The sequence below is a fragment of the Aethina tumida genome, chromosome 1 (genome assembly GCF_024364675.1).
Source record: "Aethina tumida isolate Nest 87 chromosome 1, icAetTumi1.1, whole genome shotgun sequence".
In the NCBI taxonomy this organism is placed as follows: domain Eukaryota; kingdom Metazoa; phylum Arthropoda; class Insecta; order Coleoptera; family Nitidulidae; genus Aethina; species Aethina tumida.
In genome coordinates, this window is record NC_065435.1 from 7967921 (window position 1) to 7991983 (window position 24063).

Consider the following 24063-nt stretch of genomic DNA (forward strand, 5'->3'; position numbering starts at 1 on the left):
GATCGCCGGCCGCAGTTTTTCGTCGGGCCACCATTAAAATCTTTTAGAATGTTTAATTTATTGGTATATCGGAGCATCTTGTGATACTTATAATAACTGGGTACGGCGACTTTCCTCATCCTACTTTCTATGTCCGTTTCTTGGTGTTCTCTGGCTCACACTCAGCCATTCAACCTTCCTCCTCTTAAGTTACGTACTTGAACATCGGGGCTCTTTAGTGGGGACATCATCTTCACCGTCTACATATTATATTGCCCACTCTATAAAACCCATTACCGGCTCTGATATTTGGGTATTTTTAAAAAAACCATAGACTTATTCACATCTTAGATGTAGTGTAGTGTTGAGTGGTCAAGTTTTTAGTGCGCACGCTTTTTTTTGGATTAGCATTATGTTGAAGCAACAGGTTAGTGATGATTATTTTGTGATAGTGCGGCAAGTGAGATTTTAGTGATAAAACGCTAATCAAAGGATATCCGGCAGTGTGCCCTTTGTTAGTTATTTAGTTTTCTCTCTTTTTTTTTCCTTTTTTTGGAATTCAAGGCTCTTCCTAATTTTCTGGTTCTTTGATAAAATTGTTTATTTTATTTTATTTTGACAGAAAAATACATTTTATATAAAATATATTTTTATAATTTAATACAAATTAAAATTTCTTACATTTTCAATACAATTCTAAAATAAAAATATTTTTTAGCAATTTATTCACATTAAAAAAAAATTAAAATCATTTAAATCTTTACTTTAAAAATATGTATTTGTATATTAAAATTTATTTATTTATTTTACATATTCTTATTAGAAATTAAATTTTAGTTTAGTTCTTTTTTAGTTCCTATTAAAATTTTCATTTCTGGAGTCAGATTTTTTTATTTCTTTTAAATTAAATTCAGTTTATTATATAAATTGTAATTTTAACATTTTAGTCAATTTAAAGTTAATTTAAAATAAAATAATTAAACCTTTATTGAGTATATAAATAAACTGAGAGAAATTATTTTATTTATTTTTTTATAAAAGTTATTAATTAAATGTAATTAAAAAATATGCATTAATTACATATTATATTTTTTAATTATTTTCCAATAAATTGACTGATTTTCTCTTCAATCTTAATTAATTGTATTAATTAAAATGTTTATTTTAAAGAAAAAAACACAAATTTTAAAAAATTATTTTTTACAAAATTGCTTAAATACTTTTAGAAAGAAAATTACTATATTATCTACTTTTTTATTAATATTTTCAATTCCCAATTTTTAAAAATATATGAAATATTAAGTAAAAAGAATGTTAAAATACTTAATATTTCATATATTTTTAATTTAAAAAAATTATATCAATTAATATTTGTACTTTTCGTATTAAAAAAATTATATATATTTTTACCACAAAATAGCTTAAATGTCTAATTCTAATTTTTTTCTACAATATACAATTTTAATATTTTCTATTTCCAATTTTTAAATAAAAATGTTATTGTCAGTTTTAATTAAAATTTCTTATATTTTTAATGTTAAAAATATAAAATAATTATATTAATTAAAATTTTTATTTTCCTTATTAAGAAAAATATACTTTTACAATAAAATAGTTTAAAAATCTAATTCTATTTTTTACAATATCCAATTTTTTAATATTTTCTCTTTTTAATTTTTAAATAAAAATCTTATCATCCTTTTTAATTAAAATTTCTTATATTTTTAATTTTAAAATAAATATATAAAATAATTATAATAATTAAAATTTTTGTTTTAATTATTAAAAAAATATATTTTCACTACAAAATAGCTAATTCTAATTTTTTTCTATCATATCCAATTTTTTATTAATATTTTCTCTTCCTAATTTTTAAATAAAAATTTTATTATCCTCTTTAATTAAAATTTCTTATAGTTTTAATGTTAAAATAAAAATATAAAATAATTATATTAATTAAGATTTTAATTTTTCTTATTAAAATAAAATAATATATTTTTTATCATAAAATAGCTTAAATATCCAATTTTTATATTAACATTTGGTATTCCTAATTATTAAATAAAAATGTTATCATCTGTTTTAATTACAATTTCTTATATTTTTATTTTAAAGATAAAAAATATAATATATTCTATTTCCATTTTTTTACATATTCTAATTTTATATTAATACCAATTTCTTATTTTTAAAATAAAAATAATCTATAACAATTTATTAACTATATTTATGTACTTTATTTAAAATATATTTTTATTTAACTAATTTTATGGTACTAGAAATTATTTATCAGATTTTTTAATAGAATTTTTTAGGTAGGATTAAACTTTCTGCCAAAATTTATATAATAAACCATTCTTGGCGTAAAAAATTAACCATAAATTAGCTGAATAACTATTAAAGTCATTATTTGCCATCTGAAGACGAATCACACCAAAACAAACACACCAGCTCGAAGTTCAATGTCACATGAAATCTTAAAATAAAACATAAATAAACCTTGAATAAATATAAACATAAAAAACCAGTTCTATTCAACAACTAAAAGATTGTTTCATTTTAACGACGCGATTTTCTTAATAATTCATAAAGAACTATAAAATTTCTCCAAGACGCCTCGAACGGAGCGAAAGTCATTCAATTTTTATTAAAATATGTAGGTAAACCAAACAGGCGAACATATTGGATTCCCATTGTTGTGTGCTGCCGTTAACTTTATTTATAAATTGTTGTAAAACCTGCTAAATAAATGAAAGTACCAAATTAAAAATTGTGAACATCACACCCCGAAATCGTGTCGGAGCGATTTAATTGAGATAACTGTAGACCGTGATGATTTTTGCGCAGACGGGATTGTGTTAAAAGCCCTGCGGCCATATTTTGATCAAAAGAGCTTTTGCCTGTAAAGGGTTTTAATTAGAGGTATTAACAGTGCGATGATTCGCATCAAATTTAATAAACTATTCAATTTTATTTAAATTACATGGTTTCATTCTATTTTAATTAATCGATTGGGTCGGTTTTTAACATGATTTTTGAGTGATTTCGTCGCTTATGAATGACCAGACGATATGACACAGAAACGGAGATAATGAACTGAATCTGAAAGTATAAAACACACACAGAAACCTATTGAACTCTTTTCTCAACTAGATTCAATACATTGGCGTGCTCAGTGATTGTAATAACTACCTCTTCATATATTGCTATAATTAGACATTAATTAATTGATTGTTGTCTTTAATAATAACAGATTTTGCTGATCAATGATGGGCATTAAATATTTCGTTGTGGGTTTTAGTCACCGGAACGATTTTATCTGATTTACTACAAAGTGGGAGAATCGTGAGATAAATTCGTTTGTTTTTTTTTTTGTTGTATTAATATTTCATGGTCGATTATTTGCCTGTCGGCAAAGATTAAACTTTCACGTACAAAACTGATGATGCCTGCCTCAAATACAAAAGGCAATTTTTTCTTAATATTTCGTAAATTGTAATGTATTGTCATTACATGAATTATTTATCGCACAATTAATAAAATTTACTTTCACGTCAACTTTCCTTGATGCTATCAAAATGTGGAACGGGCTAGTTTTTAGTTAGACCTGTTCCGTATCTTGAATCTCGATACTATTTAAGCTAATTGGCGGTATTGTGATACTTTATCTTACACATTTAATTATTCCACATGAACCGTTCAAATTTAAAATTATAAAACCAGAACGGGACTCATAATTATATTATACTTTATTGTGGAACTCAATTAGTGTAGTTTTGTGTACATTTTGATTTCATTATAGAAAGTACAGAATTATACGCGTCTCTGTAATATTTAAGCAAGTCGCACACAGTCCAAACGCCCACAAGCCATTCGTATCGATCGTTTCAAAACTGTCAAACTGTCCCCTCCCTACACCAACGCAAATTATAAAACCATCATCAAAATTCAATTTTTCATCCCCTTAAGCCGACAGCACGATTTACCACAATCCAAATTAATTCTCTCAATTAATTTCAGATAATTGTTGCGACACTATGCCTGCTGGCATTGCAACAAGTTACTGCTGTTGTGAACAGCGGATCATCGAAACCAGAGGACAAGGCGAAGGTCAATAGTGTAGAAAGTTCTGAATCGGCCAACGATTCAGCAAGTTCAAATGGCGTCTCGGATTCAGCAGCGGCAGGCACCGAAGAAAAGGCAAACAGAAGGGAAGCTTCGCTAGGTTTGACCGACAGTTATGGGGCACCACTTCCCAGTGACACCTATTTACCCACAGGCCCAAGCAACGTTAACTTGCCAGTTCCTGTCTACGGTGTACCCAATGCACCCTCCAATAATATCGTTTACCCTGCTCCACCACCAGATATACCTCCACCGGTGGCTTTACCTTTGCAAACTTATGGAGTGCCAAAGCCAGTTTTGAACATCCCCATCGGCAACAATTATGAACCACCACCGGCGTCTAATTTCATAACACCACCTGCTACAGGTCTCCTCAACTCCTACGGCCCACCCTCTCTGACTTACGGATTACCCCACGCCACCCCACCGAAGCTTTTCAACCCCAGGGGTCACAAACCCTCTCACGCCTACGGCCCTCCTAAACCCGTCTATGGGGCACCTTCCAAACCTTTGTTCCACCCCAAGAAACACTTCCCGAAAGGCAACTACAGGCCCAAGCCGTTCTACGGCCCACCATCAACCGTCAGCTTCCCATCCAAGCTCAAAATCAACAACGGCAACTTCTTGTCCGGCGGCTTCGCCCACGCATCTTTCGGCCACTCCAGTCACAGCAGTCACGGCAGCCACGGCAGTCACGGTGGCCACGGCCACTCAATCTCAGCCCAATACGGCGCCCCACTTGACACATCCCTCTTAAACGTAGGCTTCGGCTCCCTAGGCTTCGGCTCCTCCGGCGCCGGACACGGCCTTTCCTCTCAGTTCGGCGCCTCCGGTTCCGGCCATGGTCTTTCCTCCCAGTTCGGCACCTCCGGCTCCGGCCACGGTCTTTCCTCCCAATTCGGCGCCTCCGGCTCCGGCCACGGACTCTCCTCCCAATTCGCCACCTCCAGCCACGGCTTCGGCTCATCGAATCTCGCCATTTCCAGCCAGTTCGGCTCCTTCGGCTCGGGCCACTCCATCTCCACCCAATACGGAGTACCTGACGCAGGCCACGGCGTTTCCACCCAATACGGCGCACCACCAGACGTCAGCTTGCAGGGACCCATCCACACGAGCGCCCATTACGGACCACCGCAGCCGTCGCCCAACCCTAAACCACCGCACCCGGGCGCACCGGCTCCACCAACACCTCCAGAAATCAAGTACGACGGCTGGCAACCAATCCCCGGATTAGTTTCTAGAAGACCTACCGACTCCTACGGGGTGCCGCCGTCCGACAACCACGTGGCCGGTGACCTGAGCTACAACAACGACCTGAGCCCACCACCACTCGGACACGACGTTTCAGGACACGGTGTGTCCGGCCACGCCATTTCAGGAGCCGGAGCCAGCATTGCCCAAGACATTTCCATAACTTCCGGAGGTCACGACTCATCTGCGGGACACGACATCGCCTCTTTAGCTTTAAGTAGCAGTTACAACAAGGGTCAAGCCATCAGTGATTCCTATGGGGCTCCATTAAACACCGTAACTGGCTCAGGCGGAATTGTAAGTTCATCCGGTGAGGAAATTAATGGCGGCTCCAACGCCCAAGAAATCCACCACCAGCAGCACGACACATCCGGTGCCCTAGCCCTAGGGTTGTCTGGATTAAACCTTGGACAGGACACACAAATTAACACCATCAAGAGCATTGGATATGAAATCTTCCCCAACGGAAACAGTATTGGTGCCTCAGGCGCCGGAGTAGCTTCAGGAGTTTCGGGCAGCGGTTATTCGATTTCTGACAGCTATGGAGCCCCACCACTAAATTCCTATGCCCCAAGTGGCCCTTACGCCGCAGCTCATTCATACACCAACCAGGGATCGTCGTTCGGATCATCCCAGAGCTTCCACAGTTCCCACGTATCCCATTCTCATTCTCATGGATCGCACAACTCTCACGGATCACACAGCTACCACGGATCACATGGACACGGACATGGCTCCCATGGACACCACGGTTCCCACAGAGGTTACAAAGGGTTGTCACTGTCTTCCTCAGGAATTGGACTGATTCCTCCAAGTGGTGTTTATGGGGCACCCAATGGTCAGTACGGTACTCCTCTCTACTCGGCACCCAAACAACCAATTTCGTTTGGAAGCTCCGCTCAAGGAAGTTTGTTCCAAAGTATTGGCTCTCAAGGTGGACTAGACATTAGTCACAGTTCAGGGTCGACTTATTTACCACCTGCTAATATAGCCAAACCACCAGAACCATCGACTTTATACAGTTTGCCAGCAGAACATTCATCAATTTCCTTCCAAAATGTAGCTCATGGCTCATCAACATCTGGGCTTAGCAGTTTTAATACTGGATTACATATTGAAGACGCACAAGCTCAGGCTTTAACTAGCTATAATGCTCCATTAGGAACTGTTGATGGATCGTACTCCGCAACTTCCGGCAGCCAAGGTGGAGTTGTGGTGGGATTGGATCACTCCCATCCAACTTTGAATATTGACTTGACTGGTGGACTACTTCAAGGCAATAACTATCAATCCAGCAGCTATGCCGTTCAAAACCTACAAACCTCAATACCTCACGATTGTAGCTTGCACAGTTCCCAACCTCTACCATCATTATCATACGGAGTACCATCAGCCAATAGTTACACAGCAGCTTTGTCCTCATTGACAACGAACATTGGCGGCTCCTACAACCAGCAGGCTAATTCCGTAGTAGTCCCACACTCAACTTACGGAGTACCAGATTTGAACGCCGCCCACAGCCAGAAAACTGAAACCAGAGCCAACACCATTGAAACTGACGACAAAGAAGTCAACGAATACGGCAAATCAGTAGCCGAAAGCTTCGGCCCAAACAGTGAACTAATCAAATCCCAAAGCATCGACCTCAACAACATCCCCCTGCAAGGCAACCTAGGAACTTACACCCTTCAAATTCAATCATCCGACGGAACACCAGGCCCCCAACAAGTCTCCCACGCTCAGGTACTGAACGAAGGTCTACTCCAGTCGATTTTGGCCGCAATTGAACAACCCCAGCAAAACGGAGCAGCTGGAGGAGTTGCTGGCCAATCAGTCATACAGTTACCACCTCAGCAATTCTTACCGGCCAACCAGTCTTTGGACGTAAGACACGCGGGTGGGTTCGCGGACGCCGAACCCGCAGCCGCCTCCTCCGAACCGGTGGTCCAGACCGCCGAGAACAAAGAAGACGCCGAGGTCTCCGAGAGTCAGAACGAAGAGGTGAAAGATGACGGCTTAAGTATATTGGACGATAACGACATCGCGTTGTACTACAGCAACGACGACAGGTACAAGAAGCAGACGGAAGGCGAAGGCAACGCTGGGGAGAACAAGTCAACGGAAGAAAAGGAAGTTATTACTAATGGACATTAAATAAGCAGTTAGTGATGTGTTGCTCAAAGACTTTGTTACGTACAAGAGACTTTTTATTTATATTGAAACGCTTAACTTTTGTTTATTTATGACGAGATTTGTTGTTAAAGAAGGATTATTTATTTACTAAACGAATATTTAATATTTATAAGTGTAAATTTTTTTAGAAAAAAATAAATACAATAATTGTACTTGGTTGGTTTTATTTCCGCAAAATGGGACGAAATGGGCGTGCCTAATGTTTTCTAAATAAATTAACATATATTTCCTTAGGAGCTTTATGGAAAAGTATGTGTAATAACATTGGTTTAATTGCCTTAAGTACTGAAAAGTGCTGAAATAAGTATGTGTAAGTCATTAAAATATTTGAATAGCAATTTATTTAAAATATATATACACACAACAAGGCAATGCTTAAAGTTAAAATTAATATTTATTAGTCGCATACTTGGGACTACGAGGCCTAAATTTAAATTTGAATTATGATTTTACGTTAAAGTTAACGAGGAATTAGCAAGTTTAGTGATATTGGATCTTATCATGTTTACAGGATTTATTTTAAGATCCTAGGATTAAACTTAATAAGCTTGAAAATCCCACGATTACCATAACAATCCGGGATTGGCACCCTAAGAATGTATTGACGAGTTGTGTTTCCAGATTGTTGGTCTAGATGTCTCGCAGCTCTTAGGTGTTATTTAAATATACTTTTGTGTGGGAGATTCCTACAGTGATGTGGCGCCATCTATGAGCCGGTAGCGGGACTTGAGAACAAGGAGACTACTTGCGATTCCTCCTGTGTTATCTCTGAATGTAAAATAAATAAAAAATGTATTTTATACACACTATGTGTCATACATTTTACAGTTGTTTCGGACGACAGATAATTATAAATCATGAGTGGTATCATGTAGGGAGTTGTCTCTGTCATGTACGTTTATTTTATGCATAATGCTACAAAATGTTGACTTATTAAAATGTTAGAACTGCAAAGATGGCAATTAAACCAAACAAGTTGATTTACTATTAACATAATACAATTTATATTGTATAAATTATATACGGGTATTGCTGGAACTTGACGGTTAACTTAGGGATGTATTTATACAGACAAGTTTTTATAAAAATTAAATTAAATTGGAAATAACTGTTAAATATTATGGTCATGCAATTTTCTTGCGATCAATTTTTTAGACAGAAGAATCTAAAAACACGAAGAATAGTCTAAAATTATAGTCAATATAATGAGCAAAAAAGTAACACGTAACTGTGAATTCTACATTAGAATATTTAATAATAATGAAAATTTAATTTTAAGGCTTATTTGCAATTAACTGTAAATTAATATTGTGGAAGTGCCGTTTATTTGAACTCTTGCATACCTTTTGAACATTAATTAATCAGAGACGTAATTTTTCTTCATATAGTGGAAATTTGTACATTCTAACACTGTCTCTTACTTTGTATAGTTAAATTAGTTGGTTTAATTGTCCAATTTGAATTTGTTTTATGACTTTGAAAGTCTTGAAACAAGTTTTATTGCAACTTGTACAACACATTTGTTTTTATAGCTTGTAAAATGCTGGATTGAATCCCATTGACATTGTTTATGGTAATTAAGCATTTTCTCGTACACAACGCAAATAAGAAACGGTTAAATGGAAAAGTTTATTAATATAATAAAAATGTTCAGTTAGCGAAGAAATTAGCAACAGCATCTTAGTAAATCAGTCAACAACTTAACGAGCAATATGTTTCACGACACACATTAACAAAGTCTAAGGCTCCAAATTCTTAAACTCTGTTAATCTGCACTCACACAAAAACCAAATTCCACTTATTTACAAAGTAACAAATTTTCGAAAAGATGAACCAAGTCAAGTCATTGTTAATGTTGACGTAGCTGCCGCAAGTATTGGTTCTGAACCAATGCTCAGCCTTATTCGGAAGCAGGTTTTTGTAAGATAACATATTAACAATATATTAAAGCAAGAGATCTTTAAAACAATAATCAAGGCTTTGACAGTCCTATTTTACAATATCAACATAAAATGAAACATTCGACAGAAAAATGTTTTAAAATTTCTTCAGATAACACCAATTTTTCTCTTACTAGATGATTGCACATTTTGATTAAGACCTTTCACTGCCAAACGTTTCAAATATTAAATAATTTACTTAAAATAACAAAACAGTCTCATAATTACTAACGAAACGTATAGCGAAATTTTTTATGCAACAAGGCGTTCAAAAAACGTGAACAAATCAATGGCTAAATACGTTTTTTCGAAAACCGTTTCGGGATGCACAAATTAGAAGATAATTTAGGAACTGGGTTACTGTTTCATAATTTTTAAACGCCTTAAATATATATTGTTTCTATTTTTACTGTATCAAATGCGGCATACATCATATGTAGTTATTATAGTTATTATACTTTATTGTTTTTCAAAAAAAGCAAGTACAATTTCATTATCCGTAACCGTAACTTTAAAAATTAGTTTTTAAAAAACACTTATACTTATATATCACGTAAATTCACATCATCACCGTTTCCAAAGTGCGCCTTCTTCAGCGTGTAAAAGTTAGTAAATAAGGGAAGAAGCAGCACTTTGAAAAGATGTACCGTCTTCTGTAGCCCGATCCAGACCAACTGTTGCATATAAAAACGACTACACAAGACTCTCAGAGATCAGATCGTTAACTGACATTGACCTGACTATGGGCCAAAATAAGAATATCCTTCTTTTCTTTGGGAAACCTCAACTCCCGTCCGGCCAGCCGTGCCGATTCCAGCTCCCTCTCCGCCTGGTTCAGCTCCTTCCTCAACGATCCGGCGCACTCCTGCTCCCTGGCGATCCAGTCCAGCGCCATTTGCGATCTCATGTCGTCGTCGAGGGCACGGTTCGAGTAGTGGGCCACCACCTCCTGTCTGCTGCACTGCCGCTCCCTCATCGCCTTCAGGCTGCCGTTCCAGTGGAGCAGCTGGAACACCGTCATCAGCTCCTGGAACTCGAGCATGGTGCGGCCCTTGTTGGACTCCAACATGAACCGGAACGCCCCGATTCCGGTGTTCGGGTTGTCCGCCTCCTCCGATTCGCCCTTGAACGATGTTCTAGCTTCGGCCACAGCTTTCTCGATGAAGTCGTCGGATATGCGTCTGGACGGGTGCTCGTTGAACACCGAATTCATTAAAGCTATTTTCGCGGCGCTCCTCCTCGCTTCGGCTTTCGTCGGGCAGTTCTGCAATAAACAAACGTTTTTATACCTGTTGAATCGAGTCCGGACGATGATTAATATCGGCTTTGGCAAAAGAGTCCGGCCAATAAGCGGGTTCATTGTTCGTAGTTTATTTTATATCATCTGGACAAATAACGATTTCTCACTATTATTTAACATCTTTTATTAATGCCTTCTTTCTTAGGTAATAACACTTTCATCTTGCACCTGACACCGGCGTTAATAAAAACTAAATATCTCGATGCACTCGTTACTCACAAAGGCTTATGTAAGAGTCTGCAAGATGTTGGTAACAACGGCCATAAAATGCGGCAAGAAACCAATTTTATTGGCTTCGAAATCCAATTTTAACAACTATTTAATTTATCAATTAGGCTCGAATCTGGCGAGTAAATAGTTCACGGCAAATTAAGTTTAATTCGATTTATTCCCGGACACCGGCCCATTATGTTATTTTTACTGTTTGAATTAATTAATTGATCCGTTTTCTTTGTGGTCGATTAATTTGCCGAGTAAGTGTTTCTGTCGAAATCTAAAGGCCATGAAGTGATGCCGTTCTAGTTGATTAGACCAATTGCTTAAAAAATTTAATCAACACAGATGTTTGGAAATTTAAATACCTCTTCCAAGATAACTCCAACCATATCAAGAATTTGAGTTATTAAATAAAATATATACACAGAAAGTTATAAATGATTTAAGTTAGATATTACAAAAGATACTGCTAAAGTACAGTACTTATTAAAAATAACATTTTGAGACCTATTAAAATATATATAATACTTGTTATTATATTTTGTAAAGTTTTTATTTTAATGCAAAAAGTCAGTTATTTGTGTTTGACAAAAGGATTTTTCTTTTTATTTTCAAAAAAAGCTGCGATTAAACCATTCCAGAAAAGCTTTGTCGATATTTTTATACATAGGTTTTCTCACACGAAATCTAGAAGCCAAATATAAGCATTATGTATTATATTTTGTAAAGTTTTTATTTTAATGCAAAAAGTCGGTTATTTGTGTTTGACAAAAGAATTTTTCTTTTTATTTGATTAAACCATTCCAGAAAAGTTTTGTCGACATTTTTATACATAGGTTTTCTCACATGAAGTCTAGAAGCCCAATATAAGCATTACCATTGTAGGGGTTGTCTTTAAGACATTTAATTGGATGTTTCTTTTTATTTTCAAAAAAGCAACGATTAAACCATTCCAGAAAAGCTTTGTCGACATTTTTATACATAGGTTTTCTCACACGAAGTCTAGAAGCCCAATATAAGCATTACCATTGTATGGGTTGTCTTTAAGACATTTAATTGGATTTTTTTTTTATTTTCAAAAAAGCTATGATTAAATCATTCCAGAAAAGCTTTGTCGACATTTTTATACATAGGTTTTCTCACACGAAGTCTAGAAGCCCAATATAAGTATTACCATTGTAGGGGTTGTCTTTAAGACATTTAATTGGATTTTTCTTTTTATTTTCAAAAAAGCTACGATTAAATCATTCCAGAAAAGCTTTGTCTACATTTTTATAAATAGGTTTCTTCACACGAAGTCTAGAAACCCAATATAAGCATTACCATTATGTATTATATTTTGTAAAGTTTTTATTTTAATTCAAAAAGTCAGTTATTTGGGTTTGACAAAAGGATTTTTCTTTTTATTCTCAAAAAAAGCTACGATTAAATCATTCCAGAAAAGCTTTGTCGACATTTTTATATATAGGTTTTCTCACACGAAGTCTAGAAGTCCAATATAAGCATTACCATTGTAGGGGTTGTCTTTAAAACTTTTAATTGGATTTTTCTTTTTATTTTCAAAAAAGCTTCGATTAAACCTTTCCAGAAAAGCTTTGTCGACATTTTTATACATAGGTTTTCTCACACGAAGTCTAAAAAACCAATATAAGCATCACAGTTATGTATTATATTTTGTAAAGTTTTTATTTTAATACAAAAAATTCGGTTATATGTGTTTGACAAAAAGATTTTTCTTTTTATTCTCAAAAAAAGCTTCGATTAAACCATTCCAGAAAAGCTTTGTCGACATTTTTATATATAGGTTTTCTCACACGAAGTCTAGAAGTCCAATATAAGCATTACCATTGTAGGGGTTGTCTTTAAAACTTTTAATTGGATTTTTCTTTTTATTTTCAAAAAAGCTACGATTAAACCTTTCCAGAAAAGCTTTGTCGACATTTTTATACATAGGTTTTCTCACACGAAGTCTAAAAAACCAATATAAGCATCACAATTATGTATTATATTTTGTAAAGTTTTTATTTTAATGCAAAAAGTCAATTATTTGGGTTTGACAAAAGGATTTTTCTTTTTATTCTCAAAAAAAGCTACGATTAAATCATTCCAGAAAAGCTTTGTCGACATTTTTATATATAGGTTTTCTCACACGAAGTCTAGAAGTCCAATATAAGCATTACCATTGTAGGGGTTGTCTTTAAAACTTTTAATTGGATTTTTCTTTTTATTTTCAAAAAAGCTTCGATTAAACCTTTCCAGAAAAGCTTTGTCGACATTTTTATACATAGGTTTTCTCAAACGAAGTCTAAAAAACCAATATAAGCATCACAGTTATGTATTATATTTTGTAAAGTTTTTATTTTAATGCAAAAAGTCAGTTATTTGGGTTTGACAAAAGGATTTTTCTTTTTATTCTCAAAAAAAGCTACGATTAAATCATTCCAGAAAAGCTTTGTCGACATTTTTATATATAGGTTTTCTCACACGAAGTCTAGAAGTCCAATATAAGCATTACCATTGTAGGGGTTATCTTTAAAACTTTTAATTGGATTTTTCTTTTTATTTTCAAAAAAGCTACGATTAAACCTTTCCAGAAAAGCTTTGTCGACATTTTTATACATAGGTTTTCTCACACGAAGTCTAAAAAACCAATATAAGCATCACAATTATGTATTATATTTTGTAAAGTTTTTATTTTAATGCAAAAAGTCAGTTATTTGGGTTTGACAAAAGGATTTTCCTTTTTATTCTCAAAAAAAGCTACGATTAAATCATTCCAGAAAAGCTTTGTCGACATTTTTATATATAGGTTTTCTCACACGAAGTCTAGAAGTCCAATATAAGCATTACCATTGTAGGGGTTGTCTTTAAAACTTTTAATTGGATTTTTCTTTTTATTTTCAAAAAAGCTTCGATTAAACCTTTCCAGAAAAGCTTTGTCGACATTTTTATACATAGGTTTTCTCACACGAAGTCTAAAAAACCAATATAAGCATCACAGTTATGTATTATATTTTGTAAAGTTTTTATTTTAATACAAAAAATTCGGTTATTTGTGTTTGACAAAAAGATTTTTCTTTTTATTCTCAAAAAAAGCTACGATTAAACCATTCCAGAAAAGCTTTGTCGACATTTTTATACATAGGTTTTCTCACACGAAGTTTAGAAGCCCAATATAAGCATTACCATTGTAAGGGTTGTCTTTAAGACATTTAATTGGAAAACCCCTTAGTAAAATATACTTCCATTTAGAATTTAGGATGTAGTAATAATGTAAACACCATAAAGTAAATTGTGGGAGTTTCCGCCATTATTCTAACTCATCGATAATTGGTCTTAGAATTATTGCCGACAGGGAATGCCGTTGGGGCATATCCCAGGTATCATCGAAAAGAAAAAACCTTGAGGAGTTTACCTGAGTCAGGAGAAATTGGACTTATGGAAGGTTGTACCAAATATTCAGTTCGAGTTATTAATATATTCGAGTAATGGAAGTTCAGTTATCAAGTAAAAATTACACATAATTTTTATCCTGGACGCCATTGCCAGCCAATTTGCATCGACTTATCAAAAATACTGCTAAAGTACAGTACTTATCAAAAATAACATTTTGAAACCTATAAAATATGTAATACATCAGTACTATCAAAATTATTATGTAAAGTTTTTATTTTAAGGCATAAAAGTTAGTTATTTGTGTTTGACGAAAGGTTTTTTATTTTCATTTTCAAAAAAGCTACAATTAAACCATTCCAGAATGCTTTGTCGACATATTTATTTTTATAGGTTTTCTCACACGAAGGCTACAAGCAAAATATAAGAATCACCATGTTAGGGGCGTCTTTAAGACATTTAATTGGAAACACTCTTAGTAAAAACTACTTCTTCCATTTAGAATTTAGGATGATTGTAATAATGTAAACTCCATAAAGTAAATTGAAGGAGTTTCCGACGTTATTCTAATTCATCAATAATTGGCCTAAGAATTGTTGCCGACAGGGAATGCCCTTCGGGCATAAGATAGATGTCACTTGAAAGGAAAAACCTCGGGGAGTAAACCTGAGGCAGGAGAAATTCGACTAATTGAAGCTTCGAGTTATCAAGATATTCAAGTAATCAAAGTTGGAGTTAACAATTAAAAATTCTTTATTATTGTTATAAATAAAGCTTGGCATGTAGGCAATTGCTTAAAACATTGCTTTACAATCTTTAGCAGGCAATGATGTGACTGAATATCTGCTAAAATTGACTGTTTCCCAATTGTGAGCCAACGAAGGGTATAATTACCTGAAAACTGCCAAAACATGATCCGCCGGGAAGTGTGACATAGCACACGTACGGTTGGGCGTTGGATGGTACCGACTCGTAGATCACCAAAGCTCCATTCCTCAAATCGGCACCTCTCGCCAGCTTCATCTGCCAGAACTCTTGGAGAGCCTCCACGACGTTAACTGAAAAAATTTATTTACAAACGTTAATGGGACAAGAGCAGCTTGTAATTGCAACGTTTCAACGTGACGCCCGCGACGGTTTGTACAAGTACCACATTAATTGAAAATAAATAAGATTAACGGGATATGGCATGGGCAAGAGGACATGATGGTGCACAGTTGATGGGAAGATTCGCCAAGTGGAAAAAAAAGACCCGGCCAGAAGAAGAAGAGGAGAGTGTGGCGATTTAGTGGGCTAATCGGAAACATGGCGGGTCGGCGGTAACATTTATGTCTGAACGAAGCCAGTTTTTAAACATTTAATAGTACAAGTTACGGCTGAAACAAAATTTATGCCACATTGGGAGTTTTTTGCCGTCTGGCTATGTCGTCTAAAATGCCGTTGCCGAACCAAAAGAACGGACCAACAAGTCAAGAGCAGTACCCGACAAAACAGGACCGGCTCCCGCGATTTTTGCCGCCGACACGTCAATTACGCATGACGTACGGAATTGCCGAAAAATACGCCGGCTAATGAATTTAATTGGTGCAATACCACGGCTTATTTTGCCTGTCGTCGATCGTAACGCATTAAATGGTGGCACATTCGTACACGTACTGGTTCAAATTAAATGGCCGGTCGAGACAACGGACGATTAAAACGGTCGATTTTTTTGCGTCCAGGCAAAAACACGGGCACCGCTTTTTCCGATACGGCCATTATTAAATGCTTTTGTAAGGTCAGTTGATTAAATTTCATTATATAAATACTGTTGCTATTTGGGTTTACGAGCTTTTTTTGCCAAGGCAAAAAGATGGTATCCTCGTTTAATGACGTTGAAGCTGGGACAAAAAAACTCAGTCGATTAACACATTATGTAAAACCTCCAACGTCATCTTCACGATGTCGGCAAAGGGGTCCTCCAAAGCTCCGTTCAAAAAGTTAGACACCAAAAATCCATTGGAGAAGCTAAATATTAGTCAGATGCTGTGAGCATTCTAGATCAAATAAGAGAAATAATTACATAAATCTTTATTAATTTGATCCGAATCGCATCGAATGTTAAAGCAAACTTCACCTTGAAAGCAGTTCTTTATGAAGTTGTGATAAATGGGATCATTGTCCTACTAAAATGACCACATGCGAACGGCCACCTTCAAATTCGCCCATAAATTAATCCGACACAATTTCGAATTGCTAAAGGATAATCGTAATTCTAAATTTAATCGACTGGGTCCCGAATAAAGTCACCATCCTAGACACATCCTCCTGAAGTATTGGAGGTCATTGTCCTGCTGAAATAACCATAACAAGTTTTTGAGCAAAAAACGTGGCCAGTCCTTCCGAAAAATGATTTTAGCTCGATTCAGGAAACGTGTTTTGATCTTATACAGAACCCATGAAATTGATGTCTTCCTGTTTTTGGTCCGATTAATTTCCTAGAACCTTATTAAGCCGTAATAGTAACATTTACGACCGTGTGTAAGTGTTTTGTGTGGACGCTGGACTGATTCTCAGGTAAAGGTATCGAAAAAAATTGATGAATGAAAATGATATTATCGACAATAACTGATTGGGAGACTTAAACCAGTCGGTTAACTAGCAAGTTTTATTTACGAATGAATAAGTCATAAGAGATGGCTAAAAGCTGGTGCCTGTGCTTTTGTAATTAACATTTTGACAAACATGAAAACGTGTGCAATAAAGAAAACAGACGTTGCAAATTAAGACATTTTAAGGAAGCTTGAGGTGGCGTGTACTGTTTATAATTTTGATCACCAATCTAGACCAATAAACTGTAATTATCGGCGATGTAGATCACTATACTGTAATCTTATTACCTCGAGATGATCTCATAATTCTCTAAGACAAGTTTACTTACTTACTTGCCACATTAGAATAACATTTTACATTCCGGAAAACGTGGATTTCTTATTATTGGGAACATTAATACATAAATAATGATGGTTTTATCTATTTGACATCAATATTTGTTCGGTTTACACGTTTAATTATGGTGGTTATTTTTTGCGTTGTTGTAACATTGTTGCTGTTGATGTGAGTGATTTTATGTCTTCGTAACGGAAACGAGGTTTTCGTTCACAGTTTGATTTCAATCAATATAAAATTACATGAAAATAACTATAATAAAATTCCTCATTTATTTCCAACATGTGAGTTATTTCATTTGTAATTTATACAAAACACTTAAAGACCTAAGCATATCATAAACAATTATTATTTACTGCATACTTTGTTATGGATGTAAATATAAATTATTATTATTACAGAAAATAAATTAAATATGAACGGTAAAATCCGGTAGTTTTTTTTTCTAAACATTTTTTGTAATTACTTGCAGTCAATGTGTTATATGCACATAGTTACAATTAATTAATTTATGTTAAACATTCTCCTTTTTATTACCTTTCATTGTCTTCATTAGTATTTTTTTTAATTAGTCATTTGTTGCCACGGACATAATGAACATCATCATCACGCAAAAACGGCAAAAAAAAAAAAAATCCTAATTTATTGCACAAAAAAGGGCGGAATAAAGGCAAAAATATTATGTGAGGCTTGGAATGAATAAATTAAAAATATAACACATAAATATTGAATAGATGACAATGCAATTACTTTTTCATATGAGTATAGATTTTTTTTAATTAATTTTTTTTCCGAATACTATATTATAAAGTACATAATTGCATGTTTGCTTTTTAATAATTCATATACGTGTGTGTTTTAAAATAAGTTGACTTGCCCACGCATAAAATAAATTATTTAAATGTTGTAGAAATATTTATTTAAATTATTACCGAAGTAATAATTAATTTCCAACTATAGTTAAGTCGACATTTCTAGAATAACTTAGTTAATAATTAAACTATTTAAATACGTTTAATTACGTGACAACAAATTTAAATATTTCCTTTTAGTTTTATTGATGAATATACACTTATATAATTTAAATTATTCAGCCTTCGTCTTATAAATTATATTAATTTTTAGTATATAATTATTTTATTATTAAAGGCATATGCAATATTTAAATTAATTACATTTTTAATTATGCAAGTGGTATAATTTTCTTTCATTTAAAGATAATTGTCTGAATTGATTTAACTGCAAAAGAAACTAACTTTACTAATACTTTGTACTTAAATACTAAATAATGATAATTACTTATTTTTATTATAATTTTTAGTAGTATTGGATGTAAATAAAACGTTTCTACAGTGCTAAATTTTATTTTAAAATAAAAAATAGATTTATTTCTTTTTTCACAATCACAGAAGAATGTAGTACTATATTAATTTTTTTTAACTACAAAAAAATAGCAAACTTTACTAAAATTTAGCACTGAAGTACTTAATAAGTATATACTTTGTCATAAGTTGTAATGATGAGTACTTACTTTTATTATAACTTGTAGTACTATTGGAAAAAGATGTAAGTAGACAAAAACATTTCTACAGTGTCAAAATGAAAAATAACTTAAATACCTTTACTATAATAGTTTCTTTTTTAACAATTACAGAAGAAAGTAGTACTATATTAATATATTTTTAATTATTACAAAAGGAAGTAGTAAACTTTACTAACATATAATAGTACTTAAGTACCTTATTAAGTATACTAAATTCATCATAAATTATAATGATGAGTACTTATTTTTATTATATCATGTAGTACTAATGAAAAAAGATATATGATAAGTAGATAAAAATAACATTTCTACAGTGCCAAAATGAAAGGTAAGTTAAGTAGCTTTACTATAAAAACTTCTTTTTTAATAATTATGGAAAAAGTAGTACTATATTAATATATTTTTAATAACTACAGAAGAAAGTACTAAACTTTACTAACATATAGTACTTAAGTACTGTGTTTACTATAGTCATCATAAATTATAGTACTTTATTATAACTTGTAGTACCATTGGAAAAAGATATAAAACAAAGTAGGTAAAAGCAATTCTTCAGTGTCAAATGTTAGTTTAAAACGAAAAATAAATTGACTGGCTTTACTATAACTCCTTGTTTTATTAATTACAATAGAAAATAGTACTATATTAATTTATTTTTACTTACCAGTACTTATTGAGTGTACTATATTCATTATAATTTAATGAATAATTTTTTTAATAACTTGTAGTATTATGGAGAAAAATATTAGTAAATAAAAGTGGCTTCAATGTAATAATTTCGGTTTTAATAATTACAGAAGAAAGTAGTACTATATTAATGTAAATTTAAGAAAGTGGTAAACTTTACTAATATTTAGAACATAAGTACTTATATTCGTTTATATTCGTCATTATAAACTATAATGATGAGTATTTTTTATAGTACCAAATATTGTTTTAAAATAAAAAATAAATTACTATAATAAGTAATCATCATTATAAGTTTGTTGAGTACTTATTTTTATTATAATTTTTAGTACTACTGGAAAAAGGTAAAAGTAGATAAAAAACTTCTACAGTACCAAATATTATTTTAAAATAAAAATTAAATTAATAGAAAATAATTACTATAATAAGTACTCATCATTGTAAGTTATAATGTTGAGTACTTATTTTTATTATAATTTGTAGTCTTATTGATAAAAGGTATAAGTTGATAAAAAATCTTTTACAGTACCAAATATTATTTTAAAATAACTTAATTAGAATTACTATAATAATTAATAATGATGAGTGGTAATTTTTATTAAAATGTGTAATGAAAAAAAATATATATAAGTAAATATAGTACCAAATGTTACTTTAAAATGAAAAATTGTTATTATAAAAATTTAAATAAAATATTTATTATAAAATTTTGTACTATTGATAAAATAAAGTAAATAAAGTACTAAATATTATTTTAAAATGAAAAATAAACTAATTGTCGTTACTATAATAATACATAATTTAATAATTCCAAAAGAAAGTAATATCTTTACCAATATTTAGTACTTAAGTACTAATTATTATAATTTTTTGTACTCTTAATGAAAAGGATAAGTAGATAAAAACATGTACAGTACCAAATGTTACTTTAAACTGAAAACTGAGTAAATTAACGTCAGTATAATAATATATTTTTTTAATAATTCCAAATAAAAGTAGTACTTTTACTAATATTTAGTACTTAAGTACTCTAATTAAACGTACTATATTCATCATTATAAATTATAATGATGAGCACTTATTTTTATTATAATTATTAGTACCATTGGAAAAAGTTATAATTAAGAAAAAAAAACTTTAGTACCAAATCTTATTTTTAAATGAAAAATGTGTGGAAAAAATTACATCAAAAGATTGTTGTTAGTAAATATTATTTAAATTACTGAAGCTAATAGTAGTACTGGAAAAAGGGATGAGAAAATTAGATGTATGAGAGAACAGTAAGTAAATAGTAGTACTGTTGTAAAAAAATAGCAAACCTGGATGTAATAATTGTATGGTTGTGGAAGTGTCTAATTTTGTAAGGATAAATATGGACAGAGTTGGGTGTACGTACCACGGTACCCGACATCATCGTAAAGCTGGAGCATGGGAGTCCACTGGGGGTCGGGATAGACCATCATGTCAGTGGCGGAGGGCGGAGTGGAGGGTGAAGCGGCTCCAAGGGTTCCAGGGCCAGAGGCATCGGACGGGCCGTTGGAGTCAAGTATGCGCCGCGAAACGATATCGCGGCTAGCACATGCACTTCGCATCAATGAGCACTACTGCAGGGCCGCGGTACTTGACTATACAGTGGGTAAAGTGGGCGCGCGCACATTGAAATCATCCCGTACCGGGGCCGACCCGGTAGCTTCTGGAACTTGCCTCTGTTGCTATGCTGGCCTCCGGATACACTTCCTCACTCTTATCAATTCACACACAAAAATTCATTCACCGAGCGCCCAAATACCCATCAACCAGACCTAGCAGACTAGCAGACGAAGTACGAGTGTGGCCGTAGTGAGCTGACCACCAAATACCGGTACCAACATCCGCTTAGATTAACGCGACGAACACCGGCTGAGGTCTGTTCTGTTCTGTCGGTGCTGGGTACTTGGCACAGCACAGCCACAGCCACAGCCACAGCTGTAGCCGCTCCTTTGTCATAGAGTGAGACCTCCAAGTCGAGAGGGCGACGGCTATACACCAGCAACAAACGGAGACCGACAATCGGCTGCGTAACTGCAAATTGGAAATCCTTGAAAACGACAGCCGAACGAGTACTCGACTACACACTACTCTACCACTCTCTAGTACTTCTTCTTACTTCGTGGTTCGCTCTCGTATCGCTGCCGTGCCTGCCTGCCTGCCCGCCTGCTTGCCTGCTTGCCTGCTTGCCTTCTTGCCTTTCTGCCTGCTACTTCGCTGTCTGCTCGCCACTTTGCTCTGCTTGCTCTCTTATCTGCTCCGCAATAATCGTACTCTCACTCTGCACTCAACGTCGGGTTCGGGTTCGGGTTCGAGTTCCAGTTCGCACTTTATCCCGCTCCATCCCGCAACCAAAACTTATTTATTACAATTAATGTTTGTACCATAATATAATTTGTTATATAAACCATATTATAATAACCATATAACTTTTCTTTTACTATTATTATTAATTAAACATTCATTTGCATATTGTATTTAATTGTTTTCTGAAATTCATTAAATAAACACTGATTGTATATTCAATTAAAATAATTAAATTAAATTAATAACACTTTTATTCTTAAAGAAATAATAGAAAGTTTAAATAATTCATACTATAATTATTGCATAAATCTTAGTTCTTTTTAAATACAATACTGTTTTACATATATTCTATATTAAAAGTTTATAAAATAAACAAAAAACTATTGATAATTAATAACTTGATTTTTAAAATGAATAAATTATATTTAATATGTATTATATTAGTGTTATCAAAATTTCAATTGTTAAAAAGAGAGAAAAAGTTAGTAATATAATATAATAATAATAATATATTTAATATTTCGTAATAACTTACAAAATGATAAGCTGAAAACTTATTAATTAAATTTTTTAACGATAAAAATACATATAATAAACCATATATTATAAATGCATCAAAAATATTTTATTTTTATTTTAACATAATTATATTTATTATGCTTAAATTCATTTTATTTTAATAACTTTTTCTCTCTTTTTAAAAATTAAAATTTTGATAATTTATGGCTGTTAAAAAATATTATATTATTATATCATTTTATTCATCTTGATTAATTTTGGCCCATTCTTCCAAATATAATAAATATATATATATATATATATATATATATATATATATATATATATATATATATATATATATATATATATATATATATATATTATAAAAAAACATTTAGTTAATAAATATATATAAAATTATTTTACATATTTAATGAAATATATATATTTCTGTTAAATGAATAATTAATTGAGGGTTTTTATTACTAAAATTGTTTAAACTGAATTGTAATTTATTCGTTCATATTTTTTTATGGGAATAATAAAAAATATTTAAATATAATTAACAATATAGAATTTTGTAAAATAGATTATTTTATTAATTTTTTATTTTATTCCGAAACTAGAATGGATAAAAAAATTCAAAATAATTATTATTTATGTACTTTTGGAATTTTTTATATATTAAATAATAATTTTAATCGTTTTTATTACAAAAATTATTATTTAAGCTGTATTTTAATTTATTCGTTCATATTTTTTGGAAACAATAATAAAAATCATTGATAAAATAAATAACCATGTAGAATTTTGTAGATTTATATTTCCATATATAAAAAATTAAATTATAACAAGAATTAAAAAAAACATTTAATGAATATTAAATATAGAATTAATTTATATATTTAATGAAAACTTTTACAATTGTTTCACAAATATTATTGTTACTACATATTTTGTTTTTATTTAATATTTAAATTTAGTGTATTTTTTTCTTTTGTGGTAACTTTCATCTATACTGTACTAAAAATTATGTAAATATTTGATTTGTCTGTTAAAAAAATTAGAGGGTATTACAAAAATCATTTTTAAATAGTACTGTAATTTATTCGTTCAAGTTTTTTAGAAAGGTTAATAAAATAATTGACAAAATACATTTTTCTAAAATTAATTAAAAGATTATTAAATCCATCTTACTAATTTTTATTTTATTTTCAAACTAGAAAGCTTTTTAAAACATTTATTAAATCAAATTACTTTTGGTGTGGATAGTTTTTTATTTGTATTATTTTATTATTCTCGTAATTTTAAAAATATACATACATTAATTATATAAAAAAATAAAATTTATTTTTATTTTATAAACTAGTTTTACAGTTTTTTCGTCCATACTTTTGGAAATTTATTATTTTATTTAATTTATAAAATTCATTAAAACATTATTATAAGATTTAAAGAGGTTAAATTTTTCTTAATAACATTTTTATAATTATTTATAATTTAAATAGAATTGATAAATAAATTCAAAATGTTTAATAATTTGAATTAATATTATATTTTGTAAATAAAAAATGTATTGTTGTTCTTTTATTTTTTTTCAGTTCTCTTCTAAATACAAAAATTTTTATTTTGTTTTTTATTGAACAAAAATTAAGAAAATAATTTTCTGAATT

General features: G+C 32.0%; 2 protein-coding genes across 2 annotated transcripts; one reads left to right on the top strand and one right to left on the bottom strand.

The window, feature by feature from the left end:
• The first annotated feature begins 296 nt into the window (after positions 1-296).
• On the top strand, positions 297-7700 carry LOC109602367 (hornerin). Its single transcript, XM_020018727.2, has 2 exons — positions 297-406; positions 4000-7700. Exons 1-2 carry the CDS (start codon positions 392-394, stop codon positions 7507-7509), a joined length of 3525 nt encoding a protein of 1174 aa, XP_019874286.2. The 5' UTR covers positions 297-391; the 3' UTR covers positions 7510-7700.
• Positions 7701-9158: 1458 nt separating this feature from the next.
• On the bottom strand, positions 9159-21925 carry LOC109602364 (protein limb expression 1 homolog). Its single transcript, XM_020018722.2, has 3 exons — positions 20952-21925; positions 15292-15455; positions 9159-10752 (listed from the first exon to the last, which is right to left on the bottom strand). The coding sequence occupies exons 1-3, from the start codon at positions 21145-21147 to the stop codon at positions 10210-10212; spliced, it is 903 nt and encodes a 300-aa protein (XP_019874281.1). The 5' UTR covers positions 21148-21925; the 3' UTR covers positions 9159-10209.
• Positions 21926-24063: the final 2138 nt, after the last annotated feature.

Coding starts and splice junctions, on each gene's coding strand:
- LOC109602364 (XM_020018722.2), bottom strand. CDS start 21,147: ATGCGAAGTGCATGTGCTAGCCGCGATATCGTTTCGCGGCGCATACTT. Junction 15,456..20,951: donor CGATGATGTCGGGTACCGTG/GTACGTACACCC, acceptor AAATTTTTTCAG/TTAACGTCGTGGAGGCTCTC. Junction 10,753..15,291: donor CATGTTTTGGCAGTTTTCAG/GTAATTATACCC, acceptor TGTTTATTGCAG/AACTGCCCGACGAAAGCCGA.